We start from the raw sequence: 16645 nt of genomic DNA, 5'->3' as shown, positions 1-16645 counted from the left end.
TTGTCTATTTATTTAAAAGTAAATTCTGCCCTACGTTCCTTTTCAAGAAAATGGTCTGTGACCCTGTCGTACCAACTAGGAGTCTTTTCAAGTGACTTGACCAGTGTCCTCTCAATGGCCAGCAGAGCTAGGCTGCTTAAATGGCCTTGGCCCATTGTGTTTCGGGTGTAGGACTTGAGTCGCTTTAAACAGGAGAAGCTCCTTTCTACACCTGCAGATGTAGCTCCAATTGTTGCCACTAATGAGAACAGTTTGTAAAGCTGAGGCATTACACTGTCCAACTCCATGTCTTTAAGGAACACCAAGTAATCACACAGCTTTCCCTGTTACCCTGCAAGTCCTGATCTCAATACAGGACTTGAAGTTCTGACCTCAGTCTTCCTGAATCAAAGTGATGGCCATAACTTTTCAGGACACTTTGGAAGGCCTCCTCTGGAAATACCTGTCTCATGTCATCAAATTTCCCTGGATTGACTAATTCTAAGAAGAGCATGCTTTCCAAATTTGAAAAACGTTGAGGAATCTGCCAAAATCAGGTCGACAATATTAGCACCGTCTGTCATCGTGCGCAGTTTCACCCACGACGCTAGCCTAGTCTACTAACGTTATATGAATGAATGAATGAATGAATGAAGGAATGAATGAATGAACGATCTAAAAAAAAAATATTAAACTCTGTAAAACTGAAACAAGGAATGTGGTGTATAATTGTGTGAAATGTATGATGAAAATCAAGCAATTTCCCCAAGCAAATATCAAAGAAATAGGTTGCAGCAGTTTTTATTTCGACTGAACTTGAGAAATCCGCGATGGGACTGAGCGCGAATAGCTTCAGTGATTCCTTATAGTACAGAATTGCTGTCAGTCAAAAGGAGATGCAGTCTTTCGACAGACCCTCCAATCATCACGCAGAAGCTCGGAGTCCGGGCCAGCCCACTCCCCATTCACCCCCAGAGATGCTGAGCGTCCGTGGGCGGGACATAATCGCAGCGTTTATCCAATGACCGTCTAGTTTCGAAGCGCTGAAAAAAAACGTTCAAAGCAGCCCCATTGAAGTCAATGGACGCTGGGCTTCAATAGGGAAATGCACTGTGACGCTGCGGGAATGTATGAGAAGGAAATCGAGTCAGCCGACCTGCTATATGTAACTGATTCTGAACGAACTCGTCTTTGAGATGAACGTTTTCTAACGCATTTTTAGTCAATAAAATGTTAATACAATAGTACATATTTGACCATTAATTTTGTGACATTATAAGGGAAGCCGAGCTTCCCTTGCAGTCTTAAAGAAATCGCCACTGTATCCAAAGCACCTCGGCTTTCGATGTGTCAGTCGATCCAAAAGTACCCCGAAGGTTGTTCGACAGAGCTGCGATGATATTGCGCTGGAGACAGGAGGACCAGGCATTTAGTTGGACGACGGCAGTGGTGAGGCTAATTGGCCGAGTCTGCTGAAGGCATTTTGCGGCTAGCTTGTGTTTCTCCGCTCTGGCGTGTGACTCCAGCGCCTTCACACCAGAGTACCTGATTGATTTTTTTTTTTTTTTTTTTGCAAAGTTTGCAGTGAGCCTCGTAATATCGCTGTGATCATTTGAAATCTGGAGCTATTTCGCGGGCAGTAATATTGAAACGAATAAATATACCCAGAAAGAACTACGACTCGCTACTTTTTTGCTACTTTGTAATAACTTTTAGCAGGTAGCGTTTCTTGAAATGGGTAAAAAAAAAAAATTTTAGACCTGACTAAATGAAATTTAAGACCTCGGATGAAAATCTGGCCGTTTTTAAGACTTTTTAAGGCCTTAATTTAAAGTTCAGAATTTTAGACTTTTTAAGACTTTTTAAGACCCCGTGGGAACCCTGGACCACGATCCTTACAGAACCACTGATTTGAAACTAATGATTCGTAAAGCTTTGAGGTTTCATGAAGCAGTGTTTTGAAATCACCAATCACTAGATATTGTTGAATAAATTCATTATTTAGTTTTTTTTGGCATACAAAAAGTATTCTTGTCACTTCATAACATTACAGTTGAACCACTGTAGTCACATGAACTGTTTTAAATATGTCTTTCATACCTTTCTGGGCATCTGAAAGTGTTAATTATCTTGCTGGTGGCGGAGGTCTCACTGAAAAATGAGATTTTATCAAAAACATCTTAATTTGTGTTCTGAAGATGAACGAACGACATGAGGGCGAGTAATTAATGACAGAATTTTCATTTTTAGGTGAACTAACCCTTTAATCACAGTGCAGCACAGCTAGAGCACCATATTCCTTACATAGAGTTAGTATTCCTGCAGGGGGCGCTCAACATAATAAATGTAATAAAACATGGAGAGACTCTTGAACCTCAGAGTGAGAAAACTTTATTGATAAAGACAAGCAAATATAAACAATAAAGCCTTTTGAATTGCATTTTTCAAATTATATCACTGAAAGAGAGAGCACAAGATTAAACAATCATCAGTATTTATTATGAGAAAAACAATAGAAGAACAAAAACACACTTTAAAGTTCAGCGTTCTGCTTTAGATTTCAATACTTCCTGAAAAAGATGAACACATAAAGCCACAAATAAGTAAATCTCATAAATGATGTAAAATCAGTTTGTGAGAAATTATATCATCAATGAGGCACCTGATGTGTGAATATGTGCTTGATGTTGTTCAGCTCTTCTTGATCTGATTTCATAAACCAGAAGAATGACAGTAGCCACGCCCACCAGAGCAGAGAGGACCAATCGGATCACAGCTTCAGTAGGACCACAACAGTGGACAGAGACTGAGGAATAAAAACATCAAACTGAGATCAGCTCAGACAATAAACACTAATATCAAGAATATCTGAAGGACAGGAGAAATGATCTCTACTCACCATAGACAGAAACTCTGTAAGCTTTTAATGATCGTTTTGCTCCTGTTATCATCACATAATCTCCAGCATGTTCAGTTGTAATGTTTGTGATGGTCAGAGATCCAGTTTGATTGTCCAGCTTCAGTCTGTCTCTGAATCTCCCATCAAGAACATCATCATATACAGTGATTCTGTCAATCCGTTTATTGATTTTAGCTATTAAAGTGTTTTCAGTCAAAAAATCCCAATGAATCACGTAATTTTTTATTTCAGTAAGATCAGAGTTTAGAGTGACTGAATCTCCCTCCTTCACTGATATTTCAACTGTATCACCAGAGTGAAAAAGAAGAAGAAAAAAAAATCAGAAATAGAGTGTGTGTCACTGATTAATATTTAACTTTATGATTTTCATTAAAGTAAATAGTCTGAAATTTATTCTTAAACAGAATGAAAGAAACAAAATTGTGTATGGATTAAAATTTTAAGTGATGATAAAAAATAAAACAGGAGAAACAAATATTAAACTCACCAAAGACATAGAGAATTAAAATCTTTTTCACACTGTTGATCTGTAGTTTATAAACTCTAGCATGTTCAGTTGTGATGTTTGTGATGGTCAGAGATCCAGTTTGATTGTCCAGCTTCAGTCTGTCTCTGAATCTCCCATCAAGAACATCATCATATACAGTGAATCTGTCAACCGTTACATTGATTTCAGCTATTAAAGTGATTTCAGTCCTCCACTGAATCAAATCAACATCCTTCATTATAGTAAGATCAGAGTTTAGAGTGACTGAATCTCCCTTCTTCACTGATATTTCAACTGTATCACCAGGGAAAAAACAAAACAAAAACAGAAACAGGGTGCATCACAGATTAATATTTATAAATAACCTTACAATTTTTATCAAGGTAAATAGTTTGAAATGTATAAACAACAGAACAGAACAAAAGAAGCAAATATGTCTATGGAGTAAAATTTTACCAGTGATAAAAAAAATAAAAATAAAACAGGTGAAACAAATATTAAACTCACCAAAGACAGTGACAATGAAAATCTTTTTCACACGGTTGATCTGTAGTTTATAATCTCCAGCATGTTTCATTGTGATGTCTGTGATGGTCAGAGATCCAGTTTGATTGTCCAGCTTCAGTCTGTCTCTGAATCTCCCATCAAGAACATCATCATATACAGTGATTCTGTCGGCCGTTACATTGATTTCAGCTATTAAAGTGTTTCCAAACCTCCACTGAATCACATCATCATCCTTCATTTCAGTAAGATCAGAGTTTAGAGTGACTGAATTTCCCTCCTTCACTAGTTTTTCATCTGTATCACCAAACAGAAAAAAAATAAAAACAGAAATGTGCATCACAGATTTATTCTTATAAAACAATAGAACAGAACAAAAGAATGAAAAATCTGACAAAAATGGTGAAAAAAAAAAAAAAAAAAAAAAAAAAAAAAAACAGGTGAAACAAATATTAATCTCACCAAAGACATGGAGACTGAAACTCTTTTCCACACTGTTGATCTCTAGTGTATAATCTCCAGCATGTTCATCTCTGGTGTTTGTGATGGTCAGAGATCCAGTTTGATTGTCCAGCTTCAGTCTGTCTCTGAATCTCCCATCAAGAACATCATCATATACAGTGATTCTGTCGGCCGTTACATTGATTTCAGCTATTAAAGTGTTTTCATTTCCAAATCTCCACTGAATCACATCATCATCCTTCATTTCAGTAAGATCAGAGTTTAGAGTGACTGAATATCCCTCCTTCACTGACACATACTCCTCTTCATCACCAAACGCACCTGAAGAACAGAGTGTAACAGAGTTCGTAGATTTTAGGAAGGAAGACGACAAGGGTCGGCTATGACTGCTGGCTGCTTTTATTTCAATAATAACAAAAACGTGTGCAAACAGGCACAAAAACAATCATCAACATAAAGATGAATTCACTCCGTCCACTCCAATCTGTCCTTGGGAGTGTGGCAGCCAGCAGTCCTTCTCTCTCTCGCTCACTCCTGTTTCTCCTGGCGTTAAGTACTCTCTCCACGCCAATTACTGTAACAAGAGACAGGTGTTTGTTATTTGCGCTTAACCCGCTCATCCACCGCGCGTCTCCTGACGCTCTCCCCCGCTGCAGCGTTCGCTGAACCACGCCCCCCTTGCCACACAGAGTTTTCACAGATTAAAGCTTTAAAATCACTGATGTTGATTTGATGAAGCTTCACTAAAACACTTCTAATCATTTAAAGCACAATATGTAAGATTTTTGCAGTAAAATATCCAAAGACCACTAGGACAGTGTTATATATTTTGTTCAGTTGAGTACTTACATTATCCCAAATGTTTCCAACTATTTTGGACTTCCGGTTAGGCGAACTATGGAGTGAGACGTGGCCGTGGGGGTTCTTGCAGGATACGACCATATTTTGATACTTATGCACATTTCCACATAATACTTAGTGTCTACGTTTAGTGTTGGTTAGTGGTGTATTATTGTTTTTTATCTCTTGCAACAAAAATGAAAACTAAAAACAGTAAAAGAAGTAACGCACAGACATCGCACCAGCGGCCTGCTACTACAAACACATCCTCGGCAGAGCAGATTCAGCCAGCCTGATTTGCACTGATTTCGCGACGACTTCAAATGATACACAGTCCCTTAAAACTGAAATACTGACTTCGTTTCGCAAAGATCTGACGGAAATATTTTGCTCCGGGTTGCGGTCCATGTTGGGCGATGATTTGGCTACCATCAAGAGTGAGATTCAGGTGGTTAAAGCGGAATTCTCTAATAGTATGGTTTCGATGTAGACGGACATGTCGACACCAGAGGTCATTGACGGAATTTTTTTTGCAGTGAAGGAAAATTCTGAAGGCCGTCCATCATTTTGACAGATTACTGAGGCTGATGTAACTTGTAACTATAATTCCCACCCCTGCCCAGTTGGTGGCGAGTGCGATCCAGTGTGTCTGCAGAGTGCGAGTTCAGTCTCCAGAGTAAAATGAAAATGTGTTTGATTACACAAAGGCAAGCACCCATTTTAAGTCCATTTTATAATAATAAAGTTATAATACTTATACTTAAATAATTAGGTTTCTAATCCAGTTCGTTTTGTTTTAAATGGTTTGTTTTGTTATTTTTCCTGCTGACTGTCAAGTTTATGGTCAACGAATGGCTTTTCTATGTTACGTGAAATTGTTTCCAACACTGATTGAACTGATTAGGACGTGATACAGATTTTAGTAAGCTACTGTGTCTTACAACATATTTTCTGATGTTCATTCATGTTTATTTCATTCTATAAAGTAGTAAAGAGGAAGAGATGATCACGTTCACTCATGATTCACGACAACTGTTCCAGATTAAAACTGAAAAGTGACACGCAGTCTTTGTTCAACTTTCTTTTCATAATATAAATAAATGCATAGCCTAGGCCCATTTGCTTATTATGTAAGCTCGTGAAGAAAAAATGAAAATATGGATGAAAAAAAACCTATTAAAAGTCTTATTATCATTTAAATCTAAAAATTAAAATGATAATAATTGGTAATAATTGGTTATGACGGAATTTTTACTATCCTGTCCGTCAAAAAGAAAAGTACAGTGAAGGAAATGGAACACTCACTTTCCACCTGTTCGGATGACATCACCGCGTTTCAGGAGAAGGTAGAGTCTCTTTCGGCCGCTGTGGTAAAACTAGAGGATAAGTGTGAAGATCTGGAAGCCAGATCTCGTCGTAACAGCGTAAGGATAATTGGAGTTCCAGAAGAAAAACCCTCTACCTCCGTGGCTATTTCCAAGCTACTTAAGGAGGCACTTAACATCGACAAGGACATCATCATCGTCAGGTCACGTCGCGCATTACAGGCCAAGACCGGGGAAACGTCCATGTGTTATTGTGGCAAGACTACATTATCTACTGGATTGTGTTGCAGTCTTGAAGTGGGCATGCGAGAAGAGACAGCTCAAAGTCGGTGATATGCTAGATTTAAATCCTTTAGAAGAATTTTGATTTATTTTGTTCTTTGATTTGGCAACACTCGTGCTCTCTTCAGTATTTCATTTTGTGAGTGTATTATCTCAAAGTTTTTTTCTTTTTCTTTATTGTTAATACATATATTTTTGGACACGTTTAAAGCCTATTTCTTGTTATATTGGTTGGAGGTTAAAATAAATAAATGTTTTCTCTGTTTGAACTTGTGGTGTTCACCTCTTCGCTGATTTGCACTATTAGGTTAGATCTAACTTTGGTTATAGAGTTTTGTGAATGTTTCATTATCCTTATGTCCCTAGACAGATATATTCATAACAGTGAATGTTAAGTTCCCATTCAGTCAGTCACGTTCGACGTTACGTCGATACTGACGTAATGGGGTCTCGCTAGGGAGCCCAATCACCTCCAAGGATACAAAACAAGCCAATGGGAATTGGCCTGTGAGATTTACATGCCGGGCCCCTCCCCCGGCATCCGGGTATAAATAGGGCCGGCATACTCACCTTCATTCATACTTTTGCTTCGGAGTCGATCAGATCGATCGTCCTTCACTTCAAAAGGAAGAAAGAGCGAATTTCTCTGAAAGAGAGCAAACAGCAATTATAATTGCTACAGGATTGTCCTGACAACAGCAATTTTAATTGCTATCATCGTTCTTTGGTGGCCTGCTCGAGTCTCTCCAGCTGGTGGGAAAGGCACGCTCAGCGGTGGGTGTGACGACGCGCTGCCCACAGGACGGTGCTACGCCCATCCCTGGATGCTTCGGCCGGTGAGGTTTTCTGAAAGAGCAAGCACGGGCGATCAGCGTCTTTTTCAATATGTCTTTTCGTCCGTGTGTTTCTGGATGCGGTCGTTTCCTGACCTCCTCTGACGGCCACGACCACTGTCTCACGTGTCTGGGTAGACCGCACGCTGAGTCAGCGCTCGTGGATGGTACATGCCCTCACTGCGAGGGCATGTCCATGTTGGTGTTGAGATCGCGACTCTCCTTCTTTAACACAGAAGTGAGAGTCCCCTCTGTCACTACCCCAGCGCCGGCGGCTGTAGCGGCCACCGGTCCGGTTAGTGCTCTGGGAGATCTGAGGATCACAGTGGGAGCCACTTCGTCGGGTCCGTCACCACGAACCTCCCACTCCTCCACAACACCATGTGCCGTCGAGCTGCCGCCTGCTGTCACGGGGCCCTCCTCGGGGGTGCCCCACGTCACTTTCGGCGCTCTGGAGGAGGATCGGATGTCGATCGCTGCATCGGGGAGTGGGCTGAACGGTTCGGGGAGCGACGACGATTCCGAGCTTCCGCCCTCTGGGGTGGCTGCTCAGTCGGAGGCGGACTCCGAACTAACAGCCATGCTTGCCCGGGCCGCCGCGGGCATCGGTCTCGACGGGACCCTCCACCGTGTCCCGAGCGCTCGTGGTTGGATGACTGGTTTCTGGAGTCGGGGCGCGGTGCTCAGCCTCGATGGGGGAGCCGCCAAGGGGTACATGGACATCCCGCAGGTGGAACGTGCGATTGCGGTGCACTTGTGCCCGCAGTCCGCGGCCACCTGGCGGAACCGTCCGCGTCTCCCGTCCAAGGTGGGTAAGACCACGGCCGCTCTCGCGGCCAAGGCTTACTCCGCCGCTGGACAGGCGGCTTCTGCCCTGCACGCCATGGCCATCTTGCAGGTCCATCAGGCGAAAGCTCTGAAAGAGTTGCACGAGGGTAGTGCTGAGCCAGGATTGCTGCAAGAGCTATGCACGGCGACCGACCTCGCCCTCCGGGCGACGAAGGTCACGGCGCGCACCCTGGGTCAAACGATGTCCACCCTGGTGGTCCAGGAACGGCATCTTTGGTTGGACCTGGCTGAGATGAGGGATGTTGACAAAGCTCGCTTTCTTGACGCCCCCATCTCCCAGGCCGGCCTCTTCGGCGACACTGTCGAGGACTTCGCCCAGCAGTTCTCGGCAGTGCAAAAGCAGACGGAGGCCATCAAGCACATCCTGCCCAGGCGTGATGATGCCACCAATCCTGCCACGGGCTGTGCCTTCGTCTGCTCCTCACCGAGGGCGTCCTCCTGTGGCTCCGGCTCCTGTGAGATTGGAGCCCTCCCATCCTCCTCGAGCCACCCGCAGGAAGGCCACGCCCCCCGCCCAGCCCGCCAAGCCTCCTTCGAAGAAAAAGAAGAAGGCTAAGAAGCGGCCCTGAGACAGGAGACCCGGAGGTTTTGGAAGCTGCTGCTTGGGAGACGGTGACCGCACCGCTCCTTGTGTTGTTTTTTCTTTCTGTTCCGCCGCTGGCCGCGAGGTACCCACCTTTTCAATAAAAGAGCAATTTCTGAAACCTCTGGGTCATATAAGAAGGTCTGCGCTGGGGGTGAGCGAGCCTTCGCTCCATCTCTCTCAGCCACTCCTTCCTTCGCCACGGGCAGGGTCTTGCCGCCCCGGGAACGCACTGCCTTCCCACGCCACCCTGCCCACTCGGAGCCATGTGAGTGGACCCCACTCACAGCCTTCGACTTCGGGACGCACTGCCTCCCGAGTTGGGCCACAGTGCTCCACGCTGCCCCCCCGTGGGTACTTCTGTTGTCCGGATGGTTCCACTCGTACGGAGTTTGGGGGCGTGGCTACGCCTTCCCAACCCGTCCCGTTGGCTCATTCAGACAATCAGACTCGGCTACGCGATTCAGTTCGCCAGGCGTCCCCCCAGGTTCAGTGGTGTTCTGTTCACCTCGGTGACAGGTCCCAACGCCTCTGTCCTGCGGGCGGAGATTGCGGTTCTTTTGGCGAAGGACGCAATAGAGCCTGTCCCTCAAGCCGAGATGAAGTCTGGGTTTTACAGCCCTTACTTCATAGTACCCAAGAAAGGCGGGGGCTTACGACCAATCCTCGATCTGCGTGTCTTGAATCGGGCCCTTCACAAGCTCCCGTTCAAGATGCTCACGGTGAAACGCATTCTCACGTGCGTTCACGCCCAGGATTGGTTTGCAGCAATAGACCTGAAGGACGCATACTTTCATGTCTCGATCCTGCCTCGACACAGACCGTTCCTACGCTTTGCGTTCGAGGGGCGGGCATATCAGTACAAGGTCCTACCCTTCGGGCTGTCCCTGTCTCCTCGCGTCTTTACCAAAGTCGTAGAGGGGGCCCTTGCCCCGCTCAGGGAAGTGGGCGTTCGCATCCTCAACTACCTCGACGACTGGCTCATTCTGGCCCAGTCCCGAGAGCAGTTGTGCGAACACAGGGACCTGGTGCTCAGTCACCTCAGCCAGTTGGGGCTTCGGGTCAACTGGGAAAAGAGCAAGCTCTGCCCCATGCACAGTCGGTGCTGAACTGCGTGAATTCGTTCTCGCGGAAAACAGCGGTCCCACTGAAACAATTTCAGAGGCTCCTGGGGCATATGGCATCCGCAGCCGCGGACATGCCGCTCGGATTGCTCCATATGAGACCGCTTCAGCACTGGCTTCACAACCGAGTCCTGAGGTGGGCATGGCACCGCGGCTCACTCCAGGTGGTCATCACACCGGATTGTCGCCGCACGTTCAGCCCGTGGTCGGACCTTGCTTTTCTACGGGCCGGTGTGCCCCTAGTACAAGTGTCCAGGCATGTTGTTTTCACAACAGATGCCTCCACCACCGGTTGGGGTGCCATATGCAGTGGCCAGTCGGCGTCGGGCTCCTGGACAGGACCCCATCGCCATCAACTGCCTCGAGTTGCTGGCAGTACTCCTTGCGCTGCGCCGGTTTCGACCGCTGTTGCAGGGCAAGCATGTTCTGGTCCGGACGGACAACACATCGACTGTAGCGTACATCAACCACAGGGTGGTCAGGTCGCAACTCGCCCGCCATCTCCTCCTGTGGAGTCAGCACCGACTCAGGTCGCTGCGCGCCTCCTACATCCCGGGCGAGCTCAATCGTGCGGCCGACGCGCTCTCACGACAGCTCACGCTCCCGGGGAATGGAGACTCCACCCCCAGGCGGTCCAGCTGATATGGAGCCGGTTCGGGGAGGCACAGGTGGACCTGTTCGCCTCTCAGGAATCCGCCCATTGCCAGTTGTTTTATTCGTTGACCAAGGGGACCCTCATGCACTGGCACACAGCTGGCCCCGGGGCCTACGCAAATAGGCGTTTCCCCCAGTGAGCCTCCTTGCACAGACACTGTGCAAGGTCAGGGAGGACGAGGAGCAGGTCTTGCTAGTTGCGCCATACTGGCCCAACCGGACCTGGTTCCCGGAACTCATGCTCCTCGCGACAGCCCATCCCTGGCGCATCCCCCTGAGGAAGGACCTCCTTTCTCAGGGGCAGGGCACCATATGGCACCCACGTCCCGATCTCTGGAACCTCCACGTGTGGTTCCTGGACGGGACGCGGCAGACTTGAGTGGCCTACCGCCCGCGGTAGTTGACACCATCACTTCGGCCAGAGCCCCCTCTACGAGGCGCGCTTATGCCATGAAGTGGAATCTGTTCATTGAGTGGTGTTCTTCCCACTGGGAAGACCCCCGGAAATGCCCGGTCGATGTTGTGCTTTCCTTCCTTCAAGAGGGTTTGGAACGGAGGCTGTCCCCTTCCACCCTGAAGGTCTATGTGGCCGCCATCGCAGCGCATCACGATGTGCTTGATGGCAAGTCACTAGGAAAGCACGACCTGATCATCAGGTTCCTCAGAGGCGCCAGGAGGTTAAATCCCCCTAGGCCTTGCCTCATTCCCTCCTGGGACCTCTCTGTTGCCCTCTCGGGCCTCTGGAGAGCTCCCTTCGAGCCCCTTGAGTCAGCTGAGCTGAAACATCTGTCTCTCAAGACAGTGCTCCTGACCGCGCTCACCTCCTTCAAAAGGGTTGGGGACCTGCAAGCATTTTCGGTCAGCGATTCGTGCCTGGAATTCGGGCCGGACTACTCTCACGTGATCTTGAGACCCCGGCCGGGATATGTGCCCAAGGTTCCCACCACTCCCTTCCGAGACCAGGTGGTGAACCTGCAAGCACTGCCCCCGGAGGAGGCAGACCCAGCCCTTGCGTTGCTGTGTCCCGTTCGTGCTCTGCGCGTTTACGTGGACCGCACGCAGAGCTTCAGAAGCTCTGAGCAGCTCTTTGTCTGTTTTGGAGGTCAGCAGAAGGGAAAGGCTGTCTCCAAACAGAGGTTGGCCCACTGGATAGTGGATGCCATCGGCTTGGCGTACCAGTCCCAAGGCGAGCTGTGCCCCCTCGGGTTGCGAGCGCACTCCACTCGGGGTGTTGCTTCTTCCTGGGCGTTGGTGCACGGCGCCTCTGTTGCAGACATCTGCAGAGCTGCAGGCTGGGCGACACCGAACACATTCGCGAGGTATTATAATCTCCGAGTGGATCCGGTGTCCACCCGTGTGCTTTCTACTCGTAGATAGCCATGGGTGTTCGCTTGCTGTGCCATTTCCCTCGGGAGAGGGAATTCGAGCACTTTTCCCGCTCCTCAGTTCAGTTCCCCGTAACGGCGAACCCTGTGGAGTTCCTCCTGCATCCTGCGGCAGCCAGAGGCGTCCGGCGCTAGGTCCAGTACTCGTGTGTATGCCCAGTTGGTCTGCCCTTGTACTGGGCTAGATGCCCATATGCTGTGATTCCCCTCGGGTAATCCCATATGTGTTTGTCCACGGTAAGGTTTCCCTGTTGGTAAACCCGTGTCTTTCCCTGGGCGGCTTCGTTTTGCCCTGTCTCTGATTGCTAGTCGTTCCTCCCGGAAGTTAGGACCTACATCAGAGATCTTCCATATGCGTTACTGTTCTCAGACCAGTCCATATGTGTTTTCCACACATTACCTCCCTTCGGGCAGGGTGTGGTCTCCGTAGCTTTCCCCTCCTCGGGGGACGCTTTCCTGGCGTTTTTGTAGTTGCTGAAAAACGTGGGATTGAGTTCCGAAGCACTCTTCCCCGTGGGTAGGAACAGCGACTTCGACTTCTCCAAGGTAACGCCCTGTCCTCTCCATCCCACCGGTATGGAAGACATTCCTGGGCTTACTCTGGGCGCTGGAGGGTTGCGAGTATGGGCCGCACTTGCATTGGCACGCCTCAGCCTGCCAGCATCTGCCTCCCTAACACTCGTAACGTGGTTCAGTTCGTCTGGGTTACTGGTGTAACCCCCGTTCCCAGAAGGAGGGAACGGAGACGTTACGTTCCCCTGCCATAGCTTTGAGTCACCGCTGAGCGGCCAGATATCTATCTCGGCTCCTCAGCAAAAATATGAATGAAGGTGAGTATGCCGGCCCTATTTATACCCGGATGCCGGGGGAGGGGCCCGGCATGTAAATCTCACAGGCCAATTCCCATTGGCTTGTTTTGTATCCTTGGAGGTGATTGGGCTCCCTAGCGAGACCCCATTACGTCAGTATCGACGTAACGTCTCCGTTCCCTCCTTCTGGGAACGGGGGTTACACCAGTAACCCAGACGTTTCTCTAATTTAACCAGTAATTTATTACATGGTACCACAACAGAAACAACTAAATCCATTAAACACATGGGTAGCATTTTATTTTACAGTACGTGTACTTTCCTGGTACATATATATATTTTTTTTATTTTTTTATTTATTTTTTTCCTTTATTTAACCAGGGGAAGTCATATTGAGACTAAAGTCTCTTTTTCAAATGATCCCTGGCCAAGAAAGGCAGCACTTAAAAATGTATCAGCACCCCATAAGCCATACAACAACACCTAAGGACAAGAGTTAAACACAACAACAAACAAAATATAACACAATATCATAATCAAGACAAGCAGAAAACAAAACAGAACAGCAGCCTATATACAATCACACTTATAGCTGAAAGTTTCTGTGACATATAATTTAAAATCTTTAAGAGATATAATAGTGCCTAGCTTCAACTGTTTTTGCAAAGCATTCCAGGTTGAAGGGGCATTGTAACGGAAGGCAGTTTTACCAAATTCAGATTTTACAGCAGGTATAATAAAAAGAATGCTATTACTTGATCTGACGCACATATGCTGACGCATACGTCACGTCCTGTTTGTTGCTGCCGCGTTGTTTGAGCTAGAGCTCCGTCGAGCTGATTCCTAATTCTTTTTCGGTGGGGGAACACATCCCCAACATTATTTTATATAAAAAACATTTGGATTACCTTGATATCGCTAGTTTTATCCGACTTCCCGAACTTTCGCTACTAGCTTTAGCCCGTTAGCATTAGCGGCGTGCCACGCCCACGCTACGCTAGCGTTTGTACTCTTCTCTCTCACAATATTATTGTTTCATCTACTCTAATGGCGAGTGTATTGGATGTTTCTCTACCTTTATGTGCAGGTGAGGACACGTTTGAGCTGCATGCGGTGCAGTTGGAACTGGAGGCCGTGGAGCGGCAGATCCGGATCCTTCTCGAGAAGCAGGCCGAGCTACACGAGCAGCAGACAGCGCTGGAAACTTCTCGCGCTGACGCTCACCAACCCTCGGTAAGTTTGCAGCGCGATATTAACACTCCTGCTTCCTCTACGCCGTGTGTTTCTCTGCACAGGGCCCGAGCACCAAGAACGCGTTCATCCCAGCCCTCGTTCACTCCGGCGCCGTCACACCAGGGACCTTGGGTGCTTCAGCAGCGGAAGACGCGAGCCAGGCCTCGGACCAGGACCTCTCCTCCACCGCCCCCGGTCTTCGACATCTCGACACGGAACCGCTTCTCCCCTCTTCGCGAGGCAGAACGTGACGCCGTGGTCATCGGAGACTCCATCGTCCGCCACGTCCACGCTACCACAGCCAAAGGTAAGGTGCGCAGTCATTGTTTTCCTGGTGCTCGTGTTCTCGATGTCTCTGTGCAGATTCCCGCGATCCTCAACGGTGCTGAGACCATCGGAGCTGTAGTGCTGCACGCGGGGGTGAACGACACCAGGCTGCGGCAGACGGAGGTGCTGAAGCAGGACTTCAGAAGCCTGATCGAGACGGTACGAGCCACATCGCCCGCGACGAAGATCATCGTGTCCGGACCGCTTCCGACGTACCGACGAGGACATGAAAGGTTCAGTAGATTATTTGCTTTAAATGAATGGTTGATGTCTTGGTGTAATGAACAGAAGCTGCTCTTTGTAAATAATTGGAATCTTTTCTGGGAGCGTCCTAGGCTCTTCCGTGCTGATGGCCTGCACCCCAGCAGCATCGGAGCTGATCTTCTGTCAGAGAACATCTCCAAGACGCTTCGCACCATATGACTAGTAAGTCAAACCTCAAATCACAGCCTGTGTTCTGCCCACTTAATTGATAGAAATGTGAGTGTAGTACAGTCTATAGAAACTGTGTCTATTCCCCGAATAGTGAGGTTTAACAATAAAAATAAAGGATCTAGAAAAAACCTAATCGTGATCAAACCAGATTTTTGTAAAATTACTGAACAAAAACAATCTCTAAAACTAGGGCTACTAAACATTAGATCGCTGACACCTAAGGCAGTTATCATAAATGAAATTATCACGAATAATAGTCTTGATGTAATTTGCCTTACTGAAACATGGCTTAAAGCAAATGATTATTTTGGTCTTAATGAGTCTTGTCCACCTGGCTACCGTTATAAAAATAAATGCCGCCTGATTGGCCGTGGCGGTGGTGTAGCAACAATCTATAGAGAGATACTTAAATCAAATAGCCAGCATTTCAAAACACTTAGGAACAGTCATAGACTCTATCAAAGTGGCATTTAATTTACAATTTACATATATAACAACACCCCCTCCTTTGCTCTTTCTATCTACACGAAATATATTGTAACCATCAATGGCAATATCATTATCTGAGAGGGTCTTCTTCAACCACGTTTCTGATATAGCAATAATATCTGCCTTCGTAGACATCGCCCATATTCTAACGTAATCAATTTTAGGCATCAAACTACGGACATTCAAATGAACAACTTTCAAACCAGGACAACTTGAAAACGCGGAAGGAACAAACAAACATTCAGGTTCAGGACCTGGATTTGATTGAACATTTCCAGCCATAAGTAACATCAATAATATGAGACGGCGTTGCCACACATGTTTTGATATTTCATCCTTAGACAAACATTTCAATGAGTCAAATGACTTCACATTAAAATAACAAAATTTCTCTTTAACCAAAAACAAATAAACCAAAGAGAAATCAACTTGAAGTCCATATTGAAACAGTTTATGAAACTCCTGTGTAGGAGTGTATGTGTGCAATGTACATTTTGACGGCGCGTGTAAAGCGTATGAAGCGACAAATAACGTCCATGGTGCATTTGCAGCATTTGGTACATCGCTCGTATAACAAGTCTTTAAATCTAAAAAACAAAGACAAAGTAACCATATTACCTGCAATGCACCCATGTTAAAACAGACTGTTGGATGTCCAACCACGGTGAGTCCAAATCGCAACCGACGCTAGTCAGCTAAATATTTTGTCCATGAAACCTATGCGAAAATATGGGAATTGTGTTTGGGCAAAGGGAATGGAAAATGGGAAAAGGAGATTTTGACTTTCGTCAAATAGACGAAAGTCTACTTTAAGGCTGCTGTTTGAACAAGTAAGCTCCCAGAAGAGATGGAATTCCCAGGCTTTCTTATGAATGAAGTAATAAAATCCTACGTCGAAATAATATATAGTAATTATGTTGTACATACAGGTAAAAGAGTGGTAACACAAGGTACTTACCTGACATGTATGTACATGGGAACTAATAAGAAACACTGCTGTACTTTCCAATGGTACATACATGGTAACTACTTTGTACCTATAGACAAGTGTCGGGTAATAACAGGTGCTTACTTATAGTGTCCGTATATGGTAACTAACAGACACGTTACTGTACTTACTAATGG

General features: G+C 46.5%; 2 protein-coding genes across 4 annotated transcripts; one reads left to right on the top strand and one right to left on the bottom strand.

The window, feature by feature from the left end:
* Positions 1-2258: 2258 nt before the first annotated feature.
* Positions 2259-4828, bottom strand: LOC125254861. Of its 2 annotated transcripts, XM_048169704.1 has the most exons (6): positions 4353-4828; positions 3894-4187; positions 3387-3680; positions 2879-3181; positions 2642-2785; positions 2259-2549 (listed from the first exon to the last, which is right to left on the bottom strand). In XM_048169704.1, exons 1-6 carry the CDS (start codon positions 4594-4596, stop codon positions 2533-2535), a joined length of 1296 nt encoding a protein of 431 aa, XP_048025661.1. In that variant the 5' UTR covers positions 4597-4828; the 3' UTR covers positions 2259-2532. The 2 variants fall into 2 exon arrangements, with proteins under 2 accessions (XP_048025661.1, XP_048025660.1); XM_048169703.1 differs by having other exon boundaries at positions 2259-2785.
* An 8558-nt stretch (positions 4829-13386) lies between these two features.
* On the top strand, positions 13387-16060 carry LOC125254795. 2 transcript variants are annotated; one of them, XM_048169624.1, is made up of 2 exons: positions 13387-14829; positions 14932-16060. In XM_048169624.1, the coding sequence occupies exons 1-2, from the start codon at positions 14084-14086 to the stop codon at positions 15017-15019; spliced, it is 834 nt and encodes a 277-aa protein (XP_048025581.1). In that variant the 5' UTR covers positions 13387-14083; the 3' UTR covers positions 15020-16060. The 2 variants fall into 2 exon arrangements, with proteins under 2 accessions (XP_048025581.1, XP_048025580.1); XM_048169623.1 differs by having other exon boundaries at positions 13861-14269; positions 14332-15882.
* Positions 16061-16645: the final 585 nt, after the last annotated feature.

This window comes from Megalobrama amblycephala, linkage group LG19 (genome assembly GCF_018812025.1).
Source record: "Megalobrama amblycephala isolate DHTTF-2021 linkage group LG19, ASM1881202v1, whole genome shotgun sequence".
Classification (NCBI taxonomy): domain Eukaryota; kingdom Metazoa; phylum Chordata; class Actinopteri; order Cypriniformes; family Xenocyprididae; genus Megalobrama; species Megalobrama amblycephala.
The sequence above is the reverse complement of the archived record's forward strand: the minus strand, read 5'-3'. Positions and strand labels throughout refer to the sequence as shown.

Coding starts and splice junctions, on each gene's coding strand:
- LOC125254861 (XM_048169703.1), bottom strand. CDS start 4,596: ATGAAGGATGATGATGTGATTCAGTGGAGATTTGGAAATGAAAACACT. Junction 3,681..3,893: donor TTTCATTGTCACTGTCTTTG/GTGAGTTTAATA, acceptor CTGGTGATACAG/TTGAAATATCAGTGAAGAAG. Junction 3,182..3,386: donor TTTAATTCTCTATGTCTTTG/GTGAGTTTAATA, acceptor CTGGTGATACAG/TTGAAATATCAGTGAAGGAG.
- LOC125254795 (XM_048169623.1), top strand. CDS start 14,100: ATGTTTCTCTACCTTTATGTGCAGGTGAGGACACGTTTGAGCTGCATG. Junction 14,270..14,331: donor CTGACGCTCACCAACCCTCG/GTAAGTTTGCAG, acceptor TTCTCTGCACAG/GGCCCGAGCACCAAGAACGC.